Genomic DNA, 26,340 nt, shown 5'->3' on the forward strand with positions numbered 1-26,340 from the left:
CTTTAGTAATTTACAAGAAATTGGGTTGGGTTAGGTTCATTCATTTGACACCTGACCTGTATCTATCATTTTACGTGTGCAGGCATGCATAAGATGTGAATAAAAGCCTGTTGCTTTTTTATGTTTTTTTTTTGTGAAAAGGGAAGGAGATCCCCAGCCGAAATATGTACGACACGCAGGCGCGCGCGCGCATCAGATGAGATGTGGTTCATCCGTGAACGCTAAGGGGAGATCGGTTCGGTTGAGGTAAGACACATTTCACACATGTTTAGTGTTTTATACACTTATATATGAGCAGACTATGAGAAACATCAGGGATTCCGCTCACATTTCCCACGTTTAAAGTGTCCGGGCGCATGAAAAGTGGTTTTCTGACCGGTTCGCGTGCACGCGAGTCGGCGGGGGTGAACAACAGTTAGCTTGCGCTAGCTCTCAGTCTCATGTAAAATAACTTTAAACCGGGAAATCTTAAATGAACATGGGCTGAGAAAACGGTGTCCTCTAATGACCAAACTGTCTGCTTCCGTATCGTGTGCTCGTTTCTGTGAGTCGTCGTCGCTGGACTGCTGTCAAACGCGAGTGAACAGACATACGCATGAAAACCCACACTGCCACGTGACATCCACGGGGAAAATATTCAGTTACTGAAACAGCGCTGAAAAGGAACTAAAGCCGCCAAGTCGTCCAGTGACTTCACATTTAAATATAGTACAGTTGAGGACCGACACCGTTTATATATAGTATGGAAAAGTATATTTATATCTATATTTCGCTGTAAAAACAAAACATACGGACTCTATCTATCTATCTATCTATCTATCTATCTATCTATCTATCTATCTATCTATCTATCTATCTATCTATCTATCTATCTATCTATCTATCCATCTTTCTTGACTATCTATCTATCTATCTATCTTTCTTGACTATGTGTCTGTCTGTCTGTCTATCTATCTATCTATCTATCTATCTTGAATATCCATCTATCTATCTATCTATCTATCTTTCTTGAATATCCATCCATCCATCCATCCATCCATCCATCTGTCATTCTATCTATTGTTCTATCTGTCTATCTATATCCATCTATCTATCTATCTATCTATCTATCTTTCTTGAATATCCATCCATCCATCCATCCATCTGTCATTCTATCTATTGTTCTATCTGTCTATCTATATCCATCTATCTATCTGTCTGTCTACGGTTCAACTTTGTCATATTTTTTTTGTATATTATATTTAGATACAGCCTACTATGGTTTGATATGTGTATATATTCTTTTTTTGACACACACATAGGAGAAATTCATTTAGGCAATAGGTAGAAGATTTGTAGTCAATTTGTAGTGTTGTAAATCAGAAGAATGGCACAATCATTTGTTTATAAACCTCGAAGCTTTAAGCTGCTGTGGTTGGTTTGTGCTTGTTACCGTGGGTCAGTTGGATTTAGGTCAGATCAGTATTGTAAAACCATCAAGGAGTCAGATTTCTTAGAGGAACAAAGCAATGACTTGGTCGAACCAGTATTTGCAAGCTTTAAATGTGCAAATTTGCCTTTGTAATTAAGCCATAATGCCCGAGGCCAGTAAATTGGTGCAGATTAATTACAGCAGCGAAGAAAGAAATATCTTTCTAGGGATGGGCGACATGACCAAATTCTTATTTCTCAATATGAGAAATTTGAATTCACAATATCACTAAATTCTCCAACGATAGACATTTTATATTGTTGTGGTAACTAGGCTATATTTATCGTCGTACTGCCAAGCCCCATCTTTTTATTACTTTCTTTATCTGTGCTTACCAGAGCATGAACAATATTTCAAAATCCGCAGTGCAATAAGGATGGAATGTCATCTGTGAATTTTGAACCTCTAATTTGTTTATTTATTCATTTTCTTTTCTTTAAACAGGTCAACATTATTCAAGGAAGATTCAATTCTTTCTTTATTAAATCTGTTTTTCATCTGAAATGCTGGTTGGTTTTACAAACTCTAGACTCTAATATGTAAAAAAAATACTAGTAATGATAAAATGAAATGAGCTTTATTCCTGCTAGCATTCCAGAGCAGATCAGCTGGAAACTGGTTTCTTTAGCCCTTCTGGATTACGTAAAAAAAAAAAAAAAAACACATCGTAGGCTGCTATTCTTCTGCAGGGTCAAGGTTATTTTCAAAAGTTCTGCATTGTGTTTTTGTAATTGTGTGCCCAGCTGGTGACGCTAATCACCTGAAAAATATTTTTAAGACTGTTCTTCTCACGTATACCAAATCTTACATGGCTCTTTTGCGAATTGGTCCTCCTCAGGCAGCGTGACTTAACACTTGACCAGGGGCTCCTATATGGTTTTTACAGTACTGTGTTTCCCAGGATATGTGTTATTGTACTCACATTGTCGTGAGCTGGTTCGATATTTCATTGTGATTGTTGATTTTGGTGTGACTGAAGGTATGAATGACAGTGTTCCTCTGGTCAGAACTTGCTTTGTTGGGTTTGTTCACTGCTGTCATATTACAAAGATGTGATTGTCTGCTCCAAGTTAAACACAAAGAGTGTGAGAAACTCAGACGGAGCTTTTGTGTGTTGGTAACCTGAGTCTGTGAAACCCCTGCTGATGGTGTGCAGAGAAAATCCTTTACCCTTTAAACAGTTGTCCCAGGGCTGTTTAGTCTTGAAGTGATAATTAAATGATCTTAGCGCACCGCTGTTTGAATTTCACCTGTGCTCCTGTAGTTTCTGTCTTGCACATCAGGAATCATTCGTAAACACGTTTTTTTGTAGCGCAGCACTTCCATCTGTTTTATGAAGCTGTAAAACCATGTAGGCCTGAAAGCAAGGTCACACTTTAGTTTAGGGTCCAATTATCACTTTTAACTAACTATTTACTACGACTTTTGCTTCTTAAACTCTTTTATTGTACTTCAATAAAATAAGGTAGTTGTTAAGTTTAGGTATTGGGTAGGATTAAGTGATGTAGAATATGGTTATATAGAATAAGGCATTAATATGGGCTTTAATAAACAGCCAATATCCTAATAATATGCATGCTAATAAGCAACTACTTAATAGTGAGAATTGGACCCTAAACTAAAGTGTTACCTAAAGTAATAATCGATTAACTCTTTCCCCACCACACTGTAAAAAATGTGGCGGCAATTAGTTATAACAACTTAAAATTTGTTGAGATAACTTAAATATCCAACTAAACTAAAGTTAACTGAACTTAATATTTTAAGTCAAGCATGAACACATACTTTTTAAAGTTGAAACAACACATTATTTCTTATTCTAATGTTGAATTTTAAGTTGTGATAAATAACCACAGCAATTATTTTTTACAGTGCAGCGTTTGCCAGCACCAGCATTTTTGATCATTTTCACAAAATTTTCATGGCCCCCAGAATATTTTGTTATATGAATATCTGAACATACGATAAATTAAAAGAAAGAACAGAGCCTATGCTTTAAAAAAATCTAGCTTTATGCATTCTTTTTTTTCAATACTTGAATGTAGGTAAGTTTCATAAAAAAAAAAAAAGCAACAAAGACTGTGTGTGGATCGGATTCAGAACAAAAATCAGAACACAGAGATGGAGTGGAACGCGTCCCGTCAATCAAAGTCTCACAGTCCTATAGCTCGTCCTGGGTCGACATCTCAGACAAAGATGGTCTTATTGTTGGGAGATACGAGGATCCGTGGCTCATTGGAAAAACGTAACGGCTAACTTGAATCACATGTGCATTGATAACTAATGGTCATTTAAATCTTGTTGAGTTGTGTGACAGTCAATCACTGTTTGCAGATGCCATAGAAATTATGCTGTAAACTGAATCATACCTGTCACGCAATTGTCCGTTCTCTTAGAAAACAGAATTTTTAAAAATAGATCGATCCAAAACGAATGTTTAAGAGCAAACATGTTTTACAAAATTAGCTGATGTGCTGTCAAGTCATTGAATAAACTATTTCCTCACAAAAGCAGTTTATTCAGCGTAGTGAAGCCTCTCCTCCATTGACATCCATTGAAAAACGGCCTCTTGTCTCTTTCCCTGCGTACTGCAGCATTAGCAGGCGTTACGCTTTTTTTTGGCTCAGGTTGCTTGCTTTCCTTCAAGTGGCTTTGGTTTAGATTTAGGGTGTGTTCACACTTGTAGTTCGGTTCGCTTGGTTTGTTTGGTCCGGAACAAAAAAAGGAATTGAAGGTGAAGAAGGAAAAAGGTGCTAAAGGAGTTGTTCACCTAAAAATGTAAATTTTGTCATCCTTTACTCACCCTCACGTTTTTTTCTTCCATGAAACAGAAAAGAAGAACATGTGTTGACTGATTTCCATGCTGTTTTTTTATTAAATTACAATGAACTGGCACTGACGCCTTCTAGATAAAAAAATGACATGAAAGCATCATGAAAATATAGCTTTTTGTGATGAACAGGCTGAAAAAAAAGAAGTCATTTTTATTAATAATCTTTTCTTCAGGTAAGGTGTTGGTAAGTTGAACCAGATCAGTCGGATTCATGAAAAATGATTTGTTCATAAAGACACTAAAGAGGCTTCAGACACTTCAGACATCGCTACTTCTCTGTAGTGTTTTTGTCACTTGCAGGGTTCACAAAATGTCCAAATCCCTGATAGCCCTTCAGGCACTCTTCAGATTTTGGTAGCCCGAAATAAATGTAACTAACCCAAAAAAAAAAAAAAAAAAAAAAAATTAAGTAGAAAATCGTATAGGAGTCGAAACATCAAATAATTTCAAAACTCAAATATCAACGATCGTATATATAATATAATCAAATTACAATCATCAATACAATATGCATTTGGTTGTAACTGAAATTTCTATGAACTTGTATGGACAATGGAACAAATTACTATTTCTGTTCCAGTGACTAAAGCACTCATCGAGTGAGAAATTGTGGGGAATTGACGACACACCCAGCAGAACATTGTGTCGTTTACCTCGTCATGTTCCAGCCACGGAAATTCCTTTGTCAGATTTTACTAACTCCTTTCGCTTTGTGGCGGTCTGCTTTTCTTTGGCTGTCCCTTCTTCATCCTGATCTGTCTTTTTTGGCTGAGTAGAACTGAAATACTGGCGTAAATCCATGCGCCTCTTAACATTTTTACACGCGCACACACAAGTTTCAACGATTTCTGCAATCTCTATCACTTAGCAGCATTAAGTTAAGTGAGAACGACACTCGTTTAAAGGGGGTGTCCACACTAATTTTCTTTCCCAAACACCAGAAGAAAATGCGGGGGGATGCTGCCGGTGTCATGACAAATTGGGCAAATGCAAATGCATAGAGGGTATCAGATGCGTGAGTCGGCGCAGACCAGAAAACATACCGAACCTGTTTGAATTCTGCACAGAATGCTATTGAAAGCGACACTAGGAGTTTAGGAGGAGAAACAGTTAGAGATTAGGAGGATATTTCGGCTTTACCGAGCTCAACGGCTCTGGCCAAGCTGTGATAGAAACGAAACGTGATTGGCTATTTTTAAAAAGGGGAGGAGCTGTTCGATTTCCTTTTTCAGTGGAAATTACGTCAACATATAGAGCTGGTAAGTCCCGCCCATCCGTAAAACCCCACTGGACCTCTAGATTGAAAAATCGTCAATGCAAGTGAATGTGAGCAAATAATTATTTTCTGGTCCCGTTTGAATTGTGCCATGAATGTGAACATATGTTGTCTGTGAATTTTTTATATAATTTTTCATGTTACGAGTTTGACAGTATATTGTATGATTCTTCGGCTAGCAGTTGTGGAAAAGAAAAAAGCCTATGTGACGTCACCCCATAACACATTTTTCCTCCACTTGTCAAATCACGGGCTAATGCTGCGATAATCTATGGAGACAGATCGAGATGCCTGTGTGTTTTGTACCCAAATGTCAACATTCAAACCAAATGGGCTGTTCTTTCTTCAGATTCCCGTCGAAAGCAGCGAAGAGTTGTAAGTTAGTCCACAAAGTGCTCTCACACAAAGTCTAACCGTATCAAACTTCTACCAGCTAAATTGTAGCATTCTTCACACGAAAAATGATATTAAAAATTCACAGACAACATATGTTCACATTCATGGCAAAATTCAAACGTGACCAGAAAATAATTATTTTCTCACATTCACTTGCATTGACGATTTTTCAGTCTAGAGGTCCAGTGGGGTTTTACGGATGGGCGGGACTTACCAGCTCTATTGAATTAGGCTCCGTGTTTCAAGGTGTGTTTCCACTTCACTGGGCCTTTAAGCTAATGATAAGGCTAATTTTGAGGAATTACACAATTTAAATCTCATGTTCCATGTAATTGAAAACTGAACCCTCGGGAAATAGCTTAGCAAACGTAACTACTCACAGAACATCTAACCCAGATGTTTGTGAGGTTTTGATTATGGCTGGGTCACGATCCGCCACGCACTGTAAAATCTGTTGCAAGTTTACATGGTGTTTGTGCCAAAACAGTGGCTTCAAGTCGTTGTTTTTGCTATAGCTCATTGAGTGTGAATCTATTTCTAGGCTATCTCAAGTAGCGAAACCCAGTTGAATTCATGCATTTTCCATAATCTCTTTGTTTGTTACATTTTAATCCACTTTCCCAGTGTTAGTGGTTTGTCGGTTTGTGGCTATGGAGATGTTTCTCAAACATTCCCAATGTAGAACTTTACACTGTTGTGCCAAAGACAAGTCTAGCCAAGTACCAGGTCACTGTGAAATCTGTTTACGGAGCACTGCGAACCGTGACTGGCACTGGACTGTAGGAGGGAACTCACTTTGCTTTAATATATTGTTTAATAACCAGCATTGAGAAATGCAGTAATTATTCTTCCGTAATGTGGAGTTTTGAATGCTGTCGTCTTCGTGCAATCGAGATTCAAGAGGCATCTGCATTTTGATGTGATCACGTTTTGCCGCTGCAATCTTTTGCATTATGTGTGCCGCTGCCTGGTTAGGCAATAGATTCTCTTCATTTCCCAATGTTTTGACACTCTCCTGCATTTGCTTGAACTTACTTCCCTGTTTATCATGACCAGAGCAGTTGCTGACAACGAAAAGTTAATGTGACAGGAAAACCATGAAGGATGTGCTGTTTTCAGCAGGTTTTTACTCACTTTTTCTTGCTGAATCATGGGCTTGTTGTTACTTCCAGAGCTTTAAATGTGTTGATTAAAGATTGATGTGTCAAAGGTAGATTGTTGTTAGGAAATTATGTAACATGTGCAGCCCAGATGCAAGTCAAGACCAAACTTGAAAATCTAAAGAAGTCGTAAAATGACCGTTTGGCATCATAGATGTCCATCCCAACCTAATTGAACCTCACTCGCTGGTGTGCATAAACATTTACATTTTAGTAGATGCTTTTGTCCAAAGCGACTTACAAATTAGGACTAAATTAAGCGAGTCATCGTGAAGAGGCAAAAACAACGCAAGAAGTGCTCAAAATACGAAGTTCATTCAGAGTATAAGCCCGATAAGGGAGGATTAAAGGAAATTTTTTTTTTTTTTTTTTTTTACGTATCATGTTTGCTTGCTTCTCAAGCCGAATTCGCCTAAGTATCCAATGCATGTGATGGAATTAGCATTGTTAAATACTAAAGCCCTGAATATATCATATAACACCTGCTTTCTTTTTATATTGTCCCATTCATCAGTATTTTTCACAGTAACCACAAACTTTGGCACATCCAGTGGCTAGTAATTCCTCGGAGGTGCTAATTGTAGCGGCCTGGGAACTTGTAAACAGACTCCCTGTGGACTGATGAAAGCCCATGTGCCCTGAGTCCTGGGCTGCGTTCAGCCCCGACAAAACGTTGCACAACGTTTTTTAAACAGAAACGGTGATGCGTTGAACACACTGTTCTGATGACGCATGAGTTGCAACTATGGCAGCTGAGAAGGCCATTCTTTGTGTTATTTGTGAAGAATTTTCGGAGCCTGATGAAGTTGGTATAAATATGTGTTTAATACTACAAAATATGCCCGATGTTACAGTTACTGCACTTGCCGCCCAGAACAAAAGAGAACATCCCAATCGAGTGAAGGGATTGCTGAAACTGAAATGGAAGCACACATCTTACCTAATTTAAAATAAAACACATCTGTTTAGCCTCACATACTGACTCTATTTGTAGTTCATACTGTTTTAATACCCTGTATTTTCTTTCTCATTTTTAGGTAAAGCAATTAATTACCAATGTTTAGCCTATTTCTATACCAAATGTCATACACTTGCAATGAAGCTAAAAATATAAACAAATCATTATGTTGATATCCTATATTTTTACAATAAAACGTACGACAAACATGTCTTCTAATATCCTCAGTTGCGTATACCGAGCTGCATTGAACACATTTGTAAATTACTTTCCTTGAACCCATTGTGCGAGTTCACTTTAATACCACGTGCTTTATATACATGTTGCTGCTGATTGGACTGCAGTTCTGACACACCCACCAAACAAGAGGAAACGTATCTCAAACCCCGTTGCACACTGGTGCACGCCGTTTCCAGGAAACATGACGTTCAACCCGGAAACCGTAGCAAAACGTTGCGCACCGTTTTGAACTTGAACATGCCCCTGGAAAGTATAGCAGCCATCCAATCAGATTGCCACTGCTGGTTTTTCAGTGGTCTGTCTGAGATTAGGCATGCCCTGCCTGATTGAAAACTAAGTATTGATTTTATTTTAATTAAAATAAATGAATAAATTATTTTGACAAATATTTGGCATATTAGCCAGAATTTTTATATCAGCGTATCCCTAGTTTTTTAGTTCAAAAGTTAAACTTAAACTTGACTTGAGATGACTTGACTGTGGCATCTAACATAAAAGTCAGTGTTTACATAATATGTGTGTGTATATATTATATTATATTATATTATATTATATCAGATTATATTATATTTCTGTCTGTGTGTATATAATTGTATACACAAACACTAATTATATATTTATATATATATATACACACACATACAGACAGATGCATGCACACACACAGAAATATATATAATAAATATAAATGTAATCACAGACTTTTATGTTAGATGCGATTAATCGATTTTACATCCCTAATAATTATATAAATAAATAAATAAAACCAACAGTAATAATAATAAAAACAATAATTGTTGTTGTTGTTATTTACATTATTATTATTATAAATAATAATATATATATATACATTTTTGTTGTAGTCAAATGATCATTTAGTTATTTATTTGTCAAAGTTTAAATAAAACAATTAAAAATTACTTCTGCGTATCTGTTATCAGATTTTTGCTGTACAAATAATTACTTTTTTATAATTGTTTTTTTGATAAATAACTTTTTACTTTTAGATTAAGTGAGCGTTAGATAATGGCAAAGATAAAGTGAATTAAAACAAAAAAACACTAATTTAATAACAATGTTGATCTAAATTCTCTGCAATAGTGTTGTTGTGATGCACTAAATTGAAATGATTGATTTTAATTTATTTCAACAAAGTAGTATAGAATTGAATCTAAGCCATTTATCAGTTAATGGCCATAGCATGCAAATAATTATTGGCTATCAGACATTTTAATATTGGTGCATCCCCAGGTTTTTAGTTGTATGTTCGTACTGTACAATTTAAAAGTCCCTGTAGAAGGTCTATATGGTTATACTACAGTAGTCAACATTTGAAGTGGATCAAAACCTTTCATCAAAGTTAGACATACATTTTGAACAATACCTGTTCTTGTCTTAGTTAGGACAACTTTGATTAACTTGTTTGATCCACTTCAAATGTTGACTATAGTAGAGATTAGTCAGATGGACTGTTGACCATTAGTTGTTAACAGATTCCTCCGTATCTAGCCTCACCCTATATCGTGGGAGTTACAGCACTAGTGTTGTGAATGGAGACCCTTCTGTTTGTCATTCTTATGGTATGACAAACCTATTTAAATGACGTAGCCTAACTTTTATGACGACACAGTTTGGAAACTCTTTGTTAGCAGACAATCATGAGGGAGTCGCATCCATCAGAATCAGTGAGGAATTCTCATTTTTGTATGGTCTTGTCTTGTCTTGTGCGCACTTGTAAAATTGGAGATTTTGGATTTGAAACGTACACTCCATAAAGTTCACTTACCAATCCAAGTTCTTCTATCCTGAAGCTTTTTTGGGATTGAGGAAAACCCAAGCTTTGAAGCAGACTAAAGTTTTAATTCTCGGTGGCCTTTGGGCTGATCCAAGACCATGTGACTCCCACTGACACATACTCATGCTGGTACACTCACACACACTCACACACTTGGCTGTTGGTTCAAACAAATACTTGCGGACATATATGGCAACTTCAGTGCTTGACTTTAAGGTTTTAGAGCAAGTTCAGTGTTTTGTATTGTACACATGTGCCCATGAATCCACTGATATTTAGGTCTACAGTTGCACAGTTTATTGAAGGAAGATGTAAAAATCACTCTATAGGAGGGCCTGGGACACTTTATTTCTCTATTTATTTTAGGGTGTTTTGGGTGATTCTTACTGGCTCAATATTCATTTGTAATATTCTGGTCCATAGATGTGGCTTTGAGTCTGTGGGATTTAAAAAAAAAAAAACCTTTCAATAAATTTTTGATTCACAAAACCAATTTGCATAAATAACACTTTTTTTTTTTTTTTATGATTATATTAATATATTGTTATTTATAATATGTTATTTTTAATAATAATAATAAATCAGCATCATAATGTAAACACAGTGCATATGTTTATAATTGTTATGTAATGACCATTAGTCATTATTGTGTTAAAAAGCAGAAACAAAACAATTAAAAATATTTTTTTGCAAATAATTTTTTGGTCATCATGCTTAAGAATAAAAATACATCCTTAATGCCTTATCAATAATAATGTCACTCAGGTTAAGATTCAATTCAACATATCTATTAAATTTTAGTCATGAATATCAAGTAAAGGCACTTTTTTTATTTCAACATCTTTTGGTGAAACCAACCATTGGTAAATACTAAATAAATAAAAAAATTTGGTCATATTATACAGTGCTGTTTACTCCTCCTATGGCGATGAAAAGATAGTGTTGTCTAACAAGTGTCCTTGTCATGGTGAACAATTCCTTACATGAGAGATTTACTGTTTACTGCTTTATTAATCATTTAAAACCCAGATGGGTATGAGGTGTGTGAGAGTGTACTGTATATGTGGGGATATGGGTGTGTGTGTGTGTCACAGTTGACTCACTGTTGAGCAGCGGTCACATGGCAGGCTGTCAGAGGTTTAGGGGAGGAAACCTAATCCAGCAGAGGAAGCGTTTGACCCATCAGGACTGGAGTTTGAGTGTGTGAAGGCAAGGCTGCAGTGCTTTATAAGTTCTCACTCAAATCTCTGACTGTGTCTCTCTCTCTCTGGCATTCTGTACACAGTGGCTGTTGGCTTTACACTAAGATGTCAGCGGCGGCTTCTCTGCAGTAAGCACTTTGAGGTATGTTTTTGAGTTTCAATGGATTTGCATCATGCTTCTTTAAAGTCAGTACTGACTATTTTTGTGTAGTTAACTAAAGTTGCTGGTCATTCTATAATTTTAATTGATCAAACAGAATTTTGTTTTAGATGTTTTTCCATATAATCTTTTCTAAGAATATCTAAAAATGGATGCGGTTTGGTAAATACTAGTTTACCTTCAAATTGTATTACTTTTTATCACTTTAAATGGTGAGTACATATACGTAAAGTTATTGCTATTTATTTTTTTGATTTTTAGATATTTTTTTAGATTCAATGTACCAGATAATTAATTTATAACTTTGCATCTAGAAGTGAAATTCAAAAGTCAGCATATCATGACGGATCACAAGTCAGCAGTGAAAAGTCCACTGTTTTGCTGATATTGCCTAGTCATCATATAGTGTGTACTTTTTGTTTTTCCACTTAAGTAACTTTTGAATCTAATTGGTTAATGATCTAGAGAAATGGGCTGTGTGTTTTCAGCCCAGAGGCTGTGTGGCGTGTCTTGTGAGTTTGATAAAGTCATTAAACATGACAGCAATGAGCATCTCTAGTGTTCAGCACCATAGTGTGTTTAAGTTTCGTTATACAAAAATGAAAAAGATCTCTTATGATTGTTGTCCAAAAGTATAGTTTTGTAGATGATAGTACTTAATTGATATTTGATACAGTTGCACTTATCTGTATTATCAAGTTGTTTGTGTAAAACCTTTTGCTATAGGAATAATTGTAAATCATTATGTTGGGTTGAGTTGACTAGTCGTCCAACAGTTGAATAGTTGTTATTAGAGCTGCATGATTAACCGTTAAAAGATCACAATCGCAATTCAAACACCTACACAATCTCATACCTAAATGACAATGATTTGTTCATGTCTATTAAACCTGGACAAAAAAGGTTTCAAAATTAAAAAACATTCATATCTGTGTTGGCGCTGCCGTTGATCCAGAGAGAGTAGTTTGTCATGTATAGGTATGAAGCAGCTTCACAAGTATTGTTTTTTCCACACTGTCGTTTTTCCCGTCTTACAAATATTCAAATTATATTCAAGTACTGAGATGAGTTTATAGTTTGGATATAAACACTGATGTCTATGGAAGCGTTCAAAATACCTTTTGAAAGTAACTTGACGCTTCAAATAACGATTGTAGCAATTTCATCGTTACACCAGTAGGTGGCGACATGTGACTGTTAAAAATGGATTAGCGAAAAATACATTTATGAGAGAGTCATTGAATTATTCATTCAGTCCAATTTTATTCATTCAAATTGATTAAACATTTTAAATAGACTGCAGCGATTAAAGTTTTGTCAGAACCCCTAGTAAATTATGTAATTTTGTTTAGTTTGTCTGTTCAGAATCGTGGGAAAATCGTGATCTCTGTTTGAAAAAAAAAAAAAAAATCATGATTCTCAATTTATCCAGAATCGTGCAGCTCTAGTTGTTATCGATGTTGCCATTCAGATATTCAGATGAACGTCTTTGGCCAAATAACTTTGCACCATGCCAGAATCTGCTGCATCGCGCTAAAAAATTGTTCAACCTTTAAAAACATTTCAGCATTTTTCCAGTTGGCTGCGTTCTGTTAAGCTGTTTTTGAACGCAACAAAGCGTCTTTAAATAAAAATTGCAAATCAGTGCACTATTAGAAACATCTGATTGGCTATTAATATGAACTTGTGACTTATTGAGTTAATTATTTATACTTGTACTTTGGTAAAACAACTTAAAAAAATCCATAAAACAGTCCCATAGTCTTCAATTATAAGTGCATCTTATTCACATTTTGTTTTGTTTGTTTTATTGTTGTAATAAATTTTTACAATTTTGGAAATTGGTTTTAGGCTTGATTTATCCAATATTTTTCCCAGATGTGTTTTGACATTATTACAGGGACTTGTTTGGAGCATTGAACCTGCAACCTTTCAGTTACCAGCCCAGATCTTTAAGGCGGCACCATATAATTCTTGATCCAAACCAATTTTTCAACATTTTTCTGTATGAGGTTTAAAGTCAACTGACAAACATGTCTTTCATGTGGACGAGCCGTTGGTCACTAGTAAACTAGAAATTCTATATTTGCTGACCTACTCAGTCATTGAGCGTTTTATATTTTTATGGTGAGGTTTCCACATTGTGATTGAAAGTCTATTTGCAGAATGGCATCTTTATTGGCAGTCTTTGCTTTGTCTGAAATTATATTTTATGGACATACTTGAAAATAATCCAGTAAGCCTGTTTGCCTTTCACAAAAGCAAAAGGATTTTCCAAACTGGGAATGATGCATGATCCTTGAGCTCTCTGTTTAGAACCGTTCAGGGATTCCAGTGGAAGTTAGTGGGATAACTTTAAGTTAGATTAGAAAACCTACAAGTTACTTGTACAGTGGATTGAATTGCATACCTGTCTGACAAGAAATTAGTGTAATTTACCCCACTTTCTTTATTCTTTCCAAGTTAGTCCATGTCACCCAAGAGCTAATCCTGTTTTGGGTTCACATTCAAGGTACATGGTTAAGTGTAGTAGACGATAACATAATTTGGCGTTGCTAGAAGCAAAATATGCACACCAGTTAAAGTGGATAAGACATTTGTGGGTATCTGCTTCTCAGTTGTTGAAGTGGTTACAAAGTTGAGAAATTGAGAGGGAAATAGAATCAACAAACAACATGATTCCTTTACTCAGTCATTAACTAGTTTTTTAGTTGTAGAAAATATACATCCATGTAATTATCAATGCAAACGTGGTATGTGCACACCATTTAATAGAGACTGATACACACAGATGCACACCTGGTTGAACCAACTTGAGCATTAGATGTTTTTTTTTGATCAACAAAATCAAAACTGTGAGCCAAAGAGCATAGAATGGATTCTCTTATCATCTTTCATTGTGCAATCATAGATACTTCCTGTTTTAAAAACACTTCCTTTTTGGAACAAAGAAACTTAGTGCAATTTTCAAAATGTTAAAATACTTGTTCAGGAAACCAGTTTGAAAACAGTCATTAATAATATCGCTAGAGGCCCAAAAATGTACGTACTTCACTGTTAAAGGAGAACTCGGCAACTCTAGCGAACTCTAGTCACTTCTTCGCTGATTTTCCCTTTTGTTGTTGCATGTTTTCCCCACGAGCTCCCCCTACAGCTGTGGGGGGGCGTATATTTCACAACACGGACGTAAAAAACTCACTTGCGGCAGCCTCCTCCCCCTCTCTACCGCTGCTCATGTGCGTTTGTTATGATCGGAGCAAGCCAACTGTATCGTGTGGAGCTATGTCTACCGAGGTGGGTAATCTGGTAATACATCATACATGCGTGTGTGTTTATGTCGAATTGCCGTAAAGCAATTCGTGTTTCGCGCTCGCGCTCGTTCTCGCTTCTCACGAGACTTCCAATTTCTGTCTTACCGGGACGGCAGTCCCCAAGTTGCAAGGTTGGTTTTCCACCTGGGAACGCTGGGGGGAGCAGGGAAAGTCATCAATATAACCAGAATAGGTTGTTTAACCATCCAAATGATTTCTAGACAGTTTTATTAAGTTAAAAAAGTTACCAAGTTCTCCTTTAACTTTTTTTTTTTTTTTTTTTTTTTTCAGATTTATTTAGAATAAGATGAAGTTTCTGATCTCAAATGTGTAAACTCCATCTTTTAATATCAAATGTGCTTAAATGATTATTAGGTTGTTTGCTATTAGGATACTTGGAGACACTTGCAAGCTCGCATAATTTGTGACATTTTTGTCACTATTATTGTAACACTTTTTCTCATTATTATAAACCAGTTTAACCTTACATAATTTTTGACCTCTAGCTATTTGAAAATAGGTACTTTGTTCTAAAACAACACTGTAAAAAAAAAAGTTGCTACCTTTTAAGTACAATCAACTTGGATGTTTAAGTCATTTCAACTTAAATTACATTAATCTGACTAATCAAAATAAGTTAAGCAATTAGCAAAGTCTAATTTTCAACTTTTTTTATACAGTGCAGTGACCTTGCTTATGAATCAAAGGACAATCTTTTTTTTTTTCCCTAGTAAATCAGTTTTCTCTGTAAAATATCTAAATATACATATCAAAGACCCGGTTTCACAGACAGGGCTTAGATTAAGCCAAGATTAGGCCTTAGTTCAATTAGGGCACTTAAGTTGCTTTCAGGGAAAACAGCTTGAGGCTTAAGCCTTGTCTGTGAAACGGCGGGGAAGTTTCATAACTTTGCTCAGTCAACTGAGCAAAGTTAGACATTTTTGATTTCTTTTTAGAAAGCTTAGAAATGTTGATCAATGTGCCACTCACAGAGCAGTTGAATCATGCAGTTTCTGGTCCGGAAAAGCTTTGTTGAAAACCTTTCAACAAAATTGATGTAACTGTACTGAGGAACAGCCTATATCTAAATTTAGCATCTAATGAGACATTGCAACATTACAATATAGCGCGCTCTATATTTAGATAACTCTTAAAGATATAGCGGTCCAGTTTCTTAGAACTGTGTTGCTAGAAGAATATAAGATAATGCAGAGAACATATTTATATGCAAGAACGATTTTTTTTTATAAGGGTGCATTGAACTTAGAACTTGAGTAACTTGGCACGGCCCAACATTTTATACAAATGTGACTATTGTCAGCTGCATTAACTTTACCATAGTTTTGGTCGTCCTCTAGGTCATGTGTCTCTTTAAACAAGGTCAAGTTATTTGAGGTTGCATTGCCTTATTCTCTGATTACTTTCTTATTAACAATCTTTTTCAATCTTTTTTTGATCAGATTATGTTTATGAAATTTGAAATTTTTCTCATGATAAAAACGTGTATTATTATTTTTTTGGTTGGAATATACATCGTCTTTTAAAACCATGTGGAAGGATTTCTTATGGTCTGATAAGATTGTCGCTGAACTTTTACATGTTTGATGCAAGACCACAACTTCAGCATCATGCTGTTAGGATGTTTCTTTTTAACAGGAACTGAATCAGGACCGATAAAGGGTAAACTGCTCCACATATCAAGAAGTTTTGCCACACAACCTCCTTTTGCCAGAGAGCGTGGATTAAAACACAATTATTGCTTTCAGTGAAAGGAAGCACGTAAATGAATCAACAAAGGCAAGACTTGAAAAACGAATGCTGACGTCCTTGAAGTTCCAGTTAGTGGTCAAACCTCAACTCAATTGAACAATTGTATTTTTGCACAGACTTCTGCATACTTCCACACAGGACTAATTAAAGGGTGTCCACATTAGCAATTAAAAAGAATGCTTTTAAAAAAGTTTGTCTTTCTATTGAAAATCGATGGTTATTTGGAAGTATTAAAGGTAATATATTTTGTTGGTTACAATTTACAGTAAGGTCTTTAACATTAGTTAATACATTAAACATTAACTAACAGAGCGAAATACATTTCTTGTTCATTTTAGTGGACCATTGTTCATTAGTTAGTTGCAATAACTGTTAATAGATACTGTGTTAAAGATAACTTCAGATGTCAAAAATATATTAGTAAATGTTGAAATGAAGATTAATAAATGCTGCTTTGCAGTATTGTTCATGTTAACTACCAGTGCCAGTCCTCCCCTAATGCAAAGTATCTAAGTTGTGTAGGGCCCCTGAACCACAAGGGGGTCCCCTTGCTCTCAAAGATGGTTTATTGACTATAAATACGGTTAATATAATTTTAATATAATATAATTTCTCCTGCCGGATGTGCTCGATACAAAAAAAAGAAAGAAAAAGAGTTAAGCGTATTGAGCTGCGAAAGAGGAGCGGCTTTTTCCTCTTTCTCCGGGCAGCTTTCTGTGCGCCTAAAGTTGCTTAAACATAAACAATTGGGAAAGTAATCTAATTATTGTCAGTATATGGTCTTAAAGTGACAGCAGCCTAATAAACCTGCTGCTGTCTGTCATTCAATGTTAACTAAACAACAAAAGAAAATGAATCATCCACTGCTCTTCTCTGAATAACTTCAGTAACTTGAATAATAATCATTTTATATTTAAGTCATACAGTAAAAACGATACTGATTTTTACATTTGATTATTACATTTTTGTATTATTAGTAGGCTAAATTGACTATTAGAGAATTCTTATTCTGTGTAATTGTCTCTATGGTATTACTGACCATTTAAACTCGTTGTTTGTTGACAGTGAAACTCCTCTGAAATAACAGATTAAGGGTTTGGTTTTATCAGTGTAATGTATTTAGCAAAAGTTAACCTTATTGTAAAGTGCAACATTTTTGTTTTGACTTCAGCCTGAAGGGTTTCTTAAGTAAAGCTCTTGAGACGACTGTTGTAATATGGCGTTCAGTTAAATGAATGATAGTTGAACAAATCTTTATCTACTATTGCAGTCACATCCAATATTTTATGGTTATTTATTTCAAGCATGAGTCTCTTATCTGCGTGTCCTTACAGTAGCAGCTTTTTAATCTGGTTGTTATCAGTCCTTGGATATGAAGGGGACTGTTATGTTATGCCATAAATGGAGAAGCATACTATTGTTTAAACACACCATTGTAACATGAATATAATAATGTGTAACTAACAAATTATTTAACATTTCAAACTGTTCACAGGTTATGCTGCCTATAAACTCCTGCTTGAGTCTCAGTGAGAAAGAGAAAGGCTAAAGCCTCTGCAGATCTAAGTGTTGTTCAGCGTCTCCTGTGCTGCATCACCCCAGTCTCCTGACGTCGACCATGAGTGACCCCGTGTCTTCAGATGAACTCACCAATGCCGTGGCGTCATTCGTTCACAACGTAAGTCAAGTGCTTCATTGGTTCGAAGCCCGGTTTCACAGACAGGGCTTAGATTAAGCCGGGATTAGGCTATAGTTAAATGAGGCAAGGCAAAGTTTATAAGGACATTTAAGTAGAACTACATGTTCTTTATTCTATAAATAAAAATAAATAAACTTGCCTTGCCTTGCCTATTAGCAAAAGCTATTTTAAATAGCAATAGTTTAAAATATTTCTGGTTGTGTTGAGCATAAGGAACATAAAAAGAAAATCATTTATTGCATGCTTTTGACTGGTAGTGTGTATGTATATGTGCATGTATATATAATATATATGCCGAATATACTTTTTTTTTTTTATGCAACATATTGAATAATTACCATGGGATTTACATGATTCTCCCATAGGAACTGATCAAAAAGGCTTTTTTAAATGGCTGATAAGAGATTTACATATGATATAGGTTAATAATATGTTCCAAAAATACTCCTTCCGGTTTGTCACAAGTTTCGGAAAGTTTTTTTCGAGTATGGGTATGTGTGACGTCAGATGTAACGGAATTTCCTTATATGGGTCCTAAGGGCACTTCTCTGGTAAGATCGCGGCCGCGCGCGCACTCGTAGACCAGAGCAAGAGAGTGAAAGCAGTTCGCCATCAAAGCGCCCTGCCCGGCTTTTGGGAAGTCAATGTCACCAAAGAAGTGTGTTTTTGGTTGCCAGGGCAAGACAACCCTGCACAGATTCCCAAAGAACCCAGCGTTAAGGAACCCGTGGATGGAGTTTGTTTTTCTGAGCATAAACGGAGTTGTGTAAGACTGTTGTTCCCTGCATTTCGACGATGATTGTTTTATAAACAAAGCCCAGATCGACGGATTTGCAGATCGTCTAATGCTTAAGGATCGAGCAGTCGCAATGATAAAGGTTCGCGGTCGTGCGTTGGAACCGGACGGTGAGTAAAACTGTTGAACATATGTCTCTGTGTGTTGTCACTAGCTCGGCACGTTAGCACAGCTAAGCTTCGCCCACACGGCCCGCCTCCAGCCGCTCGGTTTTTTCCGGAAAGACTCGGTACAGCCGATCTTTCTTTTATAAATATAATAAAACAAAAGACTTTTTGGAGATATGAAGGATGCAATATTACTCTATAGGTACTCAAGATTAACAGGAGATTGAGTGAAAATGAGCATTTCACCCCCCCTTTAATTGTATAACCATAGTATCCAAAAAAAATCTTGGTTCTCTTTTGTAAGATATACGTGCACATTTATTAATATTTTTTTCCTAGATTTCCATCTGTAGTGGCCTCATTCATTCACTTACTTTTTGTGCTCAACTTTTACAAGAGAAAGATCTTTCATGTTTTTTATTCTTTGAAAGAGTGCAGCATTTAAGATCCAGGCAGACTTCCTAAACAAACATCTGCGTTGTAATTATCTGTGCGGTCTGTCTTTAATGGCCCAGTATCACTAACAGATACTATAAAACTCACTCAGGCAACTCGAAGGAAACTCAAAGACCTTCTCACCCGCAAAATTGACTCTTTTTTTTCTTTCTCCTGCAGCTGTTTGCAGTGATATGCAGCAACTTTGTGTGACTTGATTTGCATCCTCTCCAAACCCACACTGCTGAGTCAGCGTTCCCAGGGTTTTGCTGTTAAAGAGCCAGCTCCCTTCCGACACAAGTCCAGTCTCTTCAGTCTAGTTCTGCTTCACTATGTTGGGCCTGCAGTTCAAATAGTTGTCGGTGTGCTTGATCCTTTCCATTACCATTTCTATTGACACAGAAGCATTTATTTTATATAATTTAGCTTCAAAACCAATTATAAAAGCGCTGATGGGAGTGGAAAGTTCTGCCGATACCGATGCAGCCGGATCATTTCCAGCGCAATTTAGCGTCTGGTTTAAGACATGGTGCAAATGGTGCAAATATCAGTAAATTAGGTAAATCACCTTGCATGAATCATTTAAATACTCTCCTTTTTTATAGCTTTTTTTGTATTAATATAAGACTTTTTAATGAAATTCAATCATTTTAATGATACTGAATTTAAAAAATACAAGCCAATTAAATAATATAACAACAATTTTAATGAAAGTAACTCTAAAATTGGACAGAAAATATATTTATATTAAATATCAATATATTATTCTTTATTCAGTTTTATGCAACAGAATCAGATTTAACAGATTTACTTTTTTGACCAATTATCCAAATAATGTATAGTCCTACAAAGCTATTATTATCAGAGCATAGCAGATCAGTGAACAGTAAATGACTATCAGCGGCTGAAATTTCGGTGCATCCCTATATTTTATGTCCCAATAGGTATGAATTTCTCATTGCTAGCTAGTGTAATTCAGTAGAAGTACAGAGCATAACTGGTTAACTGACATTGGCTGGCCTCTTGATGGCAGGCAACTGTTGACCCACAAGGTTAATGATCAACCCAACGACACGACTGCTGGTTTTGGGTGTGTGGATGTGGGGGTGTGTTTTGGGGAAGACTAAACTATCAGTGATTGGAGTTCGAACGAGGCCTGGTATTGCGAAAGTGGGTTATTCCATATCCTCTTCCTGCTGCGTTCACGTGACGACAGGTTGCGGAGCAGCGTACAGCTTCTGTTTGCTCATCTTTTAGATTTGCTTTGAAAAATAGATTATTTTTCTCGCTCTGTGGGACGCCCTCGTGTTTAGACGTGATAGATGACCAATGGACTTCCTGTACACGTTTACGGTCAGTCATTTATCTTCCTAAATTAGCTATAGTATTAAATGCATTACCTGTTGAGGATGACCATACATCCTCGTAGTGGTATGTTGCGTAATAGTCTATGGCCCTCTGATATGAGTTGTTATTGATGCATTTTTTGCAATATTTCATTGTCAGTTCTTGTAAATCAATACTTGGCAAACAAAGTTTGAGAGAAGGGTAATTTTGGAAGGCTGAGGGCTGGTGGATCTTGCCTCATCGTTTTGAGTAAATATTAAAAGGAGGTTTTTCTACAAGTTATCAAGGCTCACATATGTGCATATTCATATCATGCAAAAAGTAATATTGCTATCTTAAGTGTTTAGCTTATTTTATATAGTATTGCATTTTGTTAAAAGTCAGCATATAGGGCATGTAAAAACGAGATTTGCCGCTCTGTAAGGACATCTCTACCCACAGATCTCCATAATGCTCCCTCCTGTGTTGCACGCGTGTCTTGCTGAGTCAGTGGGATTTCAGAAACCTCACAGATCTGTGTGGCTAATCTCTCGCTGGCCATGCGCTCGTGTGAAGGAGACTTTGCTTTGGCCACTGGCTCTTTGTGTGAACTGACTCTAATGCTGCATGGGAGACGCTGTACTGCCATGTAAGCCACTGCTTCTCCTCAAAGAATTCTGCTGGTCTGGAGTGGGCTTGTGGGACGTTAAATGGTTTACTTTGGGTTCAGCTCGCTGTCTTGTTGGCCTGAGCATTGTGGGTCTGTGAGCATTGGTTCACGTCTTATGTGTGCGTCCATTACTGGGCGAAGAGCCAAACCTCAGTGTGATTTCACTGTAGAGAAAGTGTATTTCTTGTGGGTTGATATTGACCACAAGTCTTTTGTGGCAAACTTTGATTTGTCACTTTTCGTCTATTAAGAAGTTTGTCTAACCAATAGGAGTTATAACAGTGGAGTTATAACAGGATAATAGGAGTTATAACAGTGTTTTGTTTTCGTATCATTGAGACACTATTATAGTTTTTATTAATATTTTATATTTGTTTTTTTTATATATTTTGTTTTCCATTTTATTTTTTTTGTAATTTTGTTCTGTGTCTTTTTTCTAATCTCTATATAATTATTGATTTTATTTTAGTACTGTATATCAAGTTAAACTAAATGAAAATGATAAATGTTATCTTGGTAACTAGCTGAAATAAAATAAATTAAGGGTTTTTTACATTTTTATTTTATTTCAAATAACATTTTTAATTACTTTATTTATTTTATTATTTTATTGCATTTTCAGAATAATCTGCATTGAGAGTGCAGGCATGTGATGAAGTATAAACGTAAAAATTAAATGCATAAAATAATAATAAAATAATAAATAATGAATTTTTTTTGTATCATTGAGACACTATAACAGTTTTTATTAATATTTTAAATTAGTTTAATTTATTTTTTGTGATTTTGCTCTGTGTTTGACATTTTTATTAGCTTTTTAAAATGTTTATATAATAATTAATTTGATTTTAGTTGTAATTATTTTAGTATATCAAGTTAAACTAAATGAAAAAGTTATATTGGAAACCTATATGAAGTAATAGTTTTTTTTAGTATCATTGAGACACTAAAGTTTTTATTAATATTTTGATTTTGATTTTATTTTATATCTTGTTTTCAATTTAATTTAGTAAAATGTTTAGTGCTTTTGCTCTGTGTTTGTCATTTTATTCATTTTTCTTTTAAATCTCTATATAATTATTAATTTTATTAAGTTAAACTAAATGAAAATGATAAATCTTGGCAACAAGCTGAGATAAAATATATTAAGGTTGTTTAGATTTTTATTTAAAATAACAAATGTTCTTTATGGTTTTTTATTTTATTTTATTTGTATTACATAATTGAGAGTACAGGCTGGTGGTTAGTGGTACATAAACATGTAAAAAAAAAATTTTTATACTAATACTAAAATAATAATAATGTAAATACAGTAGTATTTATTACTGACCAATTATCAGTAATATACTGTATTTTATATGAGTTCATAGTATAAAGATGTAAGCAATGTCATTTTAAGGGATTTACACACAATCTTTGAAATGAGTCAGATTTGTTTTTTTATGGTTTAAGTCATAAGTTGAGCCAAAGCACCAAAGACTATTAATGGGACTTTCAAGTGTATAATCTTTGTCCTGTGATGTTACGAAGCGCAAATCGCCTTTGTGTAATTGGGGAAAGTCGGTATAACTGTATAAAACCAAATGTAACTGGTTTTGCTCAGAAGATTTGGTTGAGACTGGTCAATCTGTTGTTCCCACATGCCAATAACAGCATTTAAGGCGCCCACGTAAAGTCTCAGAACGAATGAAAGCAGATTTGAAGCCTCGGCGACGCAAGGTAACCATAAGATGACGGATGTTTTCTGGAGAGTGTCAATATTTGCCTGTGGAAAATGTTGAAGTGTGGCTGAGGAGATTATATTGTTCTGAACAATCGAAAGCATGCGCCTTGCTTCCAAATCGTGTTTGTTTTTAATCGCCCTCCGATGACAGCGAGAACACAATGAGTTTTCTCTCACTTTGTTGTTCTTGAGGACATACGGGAAGAACGGCTTTCTCATGAGCTCTTCTGCACAGCTATTGTGAGCACTGACTGATTCTTTCGCCAGCTCTAGCAACCATGGTAAGCTTTACATTGGTGGACTCTAGTTAGCATGTGCAGACTCTTATGTTCTCTTTTCTTTTATTTAATTGAAAAAAAGTTTCAATTATTTGAGTGACTTGGGTCATTGCTGTTATCCAGCGCCATTTGATCAACCACCTGTCAGACTAGGGCTGCAGTATTTATTAAACTAATACCAAAATCATGACTTAGTTTATTTATTTTATTTTAATGTAATTTTGATTTAAAATTTTTTTTTTTTTTTATTGTAATTTGTATTTTATTTTATTACAAAAAAAAAATTCTATTCTACTCTTCTATTCTTTAAGGGCCCCCAGTGGTTTCGGTCAAAATAATATTTTACATTGTTTAACTATTGAAAATTTTAAAAATATATCCCATCATTAAGTATTAGTATTGTAAATTTACAGTTGCAATGTGAAATAATTTTTTTATTATTATATTTTTCTTAAATACTCTTTTTTTATTATTATTTTACAGTAAAATAGTAATATTGTATGATCCATTAAGGTATAATTATGATATTAGTATTAGTAGTAGTAGCAGTAGTAGTAGTGGTAGTAGTATTTTGTTTTTTATATTTTAGTATTTTATATATATTTATTGATATATAATCCCAAAATATTGGCCAAATTGTGCAGCCCTACAAACAAGCACAGCAAACCTTTTTTATTATTATCACACTTTAAATTTCAATCACAATTTTTTATCAGTAAAAGAAAAAGAGACATTTTTATCAGTTTTTTTTATGATTTTAATCAGAAAAAGAAATAAACTGGCAATATTTTTTTCTGCAATCTAAAAATTGCAGCAATTTTCTGCGGGTGACTTGAATAATTTAAATTTGGGGGAAATAAATTCTAGAATGATTGGGGAACTTTTGTTGGGGAATGCATCTGCACAGAAAATAAAACACAATTTATTTAAAAAAAAAAATCTCTTTCCACTTGAGTTTTTATAGGCCACATGCAGCTCATGATACTGTGTCAGCATCTCACTCTGAAAACAGCAGCGTATATGTTTATTAATTCGCAGCTTTTGCGCTTTCACTTGCTTTGCCATATCGTGATATCTATTTTATTTCGATATAACATGCAGCCCTACATCATGATCAGACCCAGATGATGTCCTACAGAAAATTGATGCTGGCACGGTAATTTAGTCCAGAACAACTGATGACCATAACAATAAAGTCTTTGTGTGCCGTGGAATGCATGCATACGTCATATAAATGCAATATCTAGCACTGCTGAATGGCAGAAATTCTCCTTGTCTAATGTACCGTGTGAGTGAGCACATGAGTAGGAAGACGACGCAAACCTCTCCTGTTGTGGACGTGCAAGAACAGGTTTAGATGAGATGTTAATCAAATTTTGTTTTGATTTTGCAACAAATTTTGAATGGAAAAGGTTTGTTGTGTCAGATATTTTTATTGCATGTAGGAAACAGATTTTGTGAATTTGCAAAATGACAGATATTGCAGGCAAGGATTTACAGTGAATTAGTTTTATCCCTCTCTCTTTCCATGTGTTTGTTTGGGTGATTATTGAGTAAATGTGAACGCTCCATTGAGGTGGAGCTAATAAGATTGCTTGTTTTTGACTTGAGGATATTTGCTCATGTTATTGCAATAAGCGCACCAGTGAGCTGTAAAGCCTCTAGTGTTTGCATTTGTTTTACATTATATCATGATTCCCATTTAATTTAGAAAGAGATTTACTACTGAATCTGGATCACTGGGAACTCTGACAGGGTTCATTTAACTCGGCGTGGTGTTCTGTGACGGTTAATGCTTTTGACCATGACTCCCTCTAGTGATCGTTTATGGACGCTGTTAGCAGTGCAGAGATTTATCACTTCTTAATAGCAGGATTCATACTGTTACTGCACCACCGGGAACAGTTGGCCATCAGGAAAACATACTATAAATATACATTTATTTTACTTTGCTTTTTTATTTTATTTTATACTTGTTTTGAATGAATTTTTCCTCATTGACCTCATCCTGTGTGTCGTCCTCCAGCCCGAGTCATCGACCTCATCTGTCCGAGTGCCACAGAGGGAGGAAGAGGAGGATGGTGACCTGAACAAAGCATTAGGTGTTCAGCGCTTCCAGCAGATCCTGAGCCCCACTCCCAGAGTTCCCGGCGAGCAGCACCGCACCTACAATGAGGATGATTTTGAGTGTAAGTTCACATCCTTTTATTTTATTTTATTTTATTTTATTTTATTTTATTTTATTTTATTTTATTTTATTTTATTTTATTTTATTTTATTTTATTAGAAAAATATGCGTTATTTTTCGATGCTTTTGTACAGTATATATACAGTGTGTGTGTATGTATGTATGTATTTATTTATATATATATATATATATATATAATAATATTATTTATTTATATATAATAATATTAATTTATTTATTATATATATTATTTATTTATAATATATATATATATATCATATATCTCGTATATCATATATCATATATATATATATATATATATATATCATATATCTCGTATATCATATCATATATCATATCAATCAATCATTTTTTATTACATATATACATTTATACATATAATTTTTTTATGGTGGAGCCAGCTATAGTACAGTTGTAATATACAATAGTATTAGTAATCGTATAAATAACAACATTGTCACAGGAGCACATTTCACAAGATGTTTCAATCTTGTTTCCTTGTTTTGAAATAAAATATTCCAATTT

General features: G+C 35.0%; 1 protein-coding gene across 3 annotated transcripts in view; it reads left to right on the forward strand.

Moving 5' to 3' along the window:
* Nucleotides 1-159: 159 nt before the first annotated feature.
* slc4a2b (solute carrier family 4 member 2b) overlaps nucleotides 160-26,340 on the forward strand; it is a 44,336-nt gene continuing 18,155 nt past the window's right edge. Inside the window, exons 1-4 of one of the 3 annotated variants that reach the window (XM_079863104.1) lie at nucleotides 160-246; nucleotides 11,415-11,473; nucleotides 18,068-18,250; nucleotides 25,633-25,795. In XM_079863104.1, the coding sequence (XP_079719230.1) occupies nucleotides 18,191-18,250; nucleotides 25,633-25,795 (223 nt within the window). In that variant the 5' untranslated portion in view covers nucleotides 160-246; nucleotides 11,415-11,473; nucleotides 18,068-18,190. Of the gene's footprint in view, nucleotides 247-11,292; nucleotides 11,474-18,067; nucleotides 18,251-20,817; nucleotides 20,963-25,632; nucleotides 25,796-26,340 lie in introns of those variants that run through there. The other 2 variants (XM_079863105.1, XM_079863106.1) reach the window with 2 other exon arrangements.

Source organism: Squalius cephalus, assembly GCF_949319135.1.
Source record: "Squalius cephalus genome assembly, chromosome: 25".
Lineage (NCBI taxonomy): Eukaryota > Metazoa > Chordata > Actinopteri > Cypriniformes > Leuciscidae > Squalius > Squalius cephalus.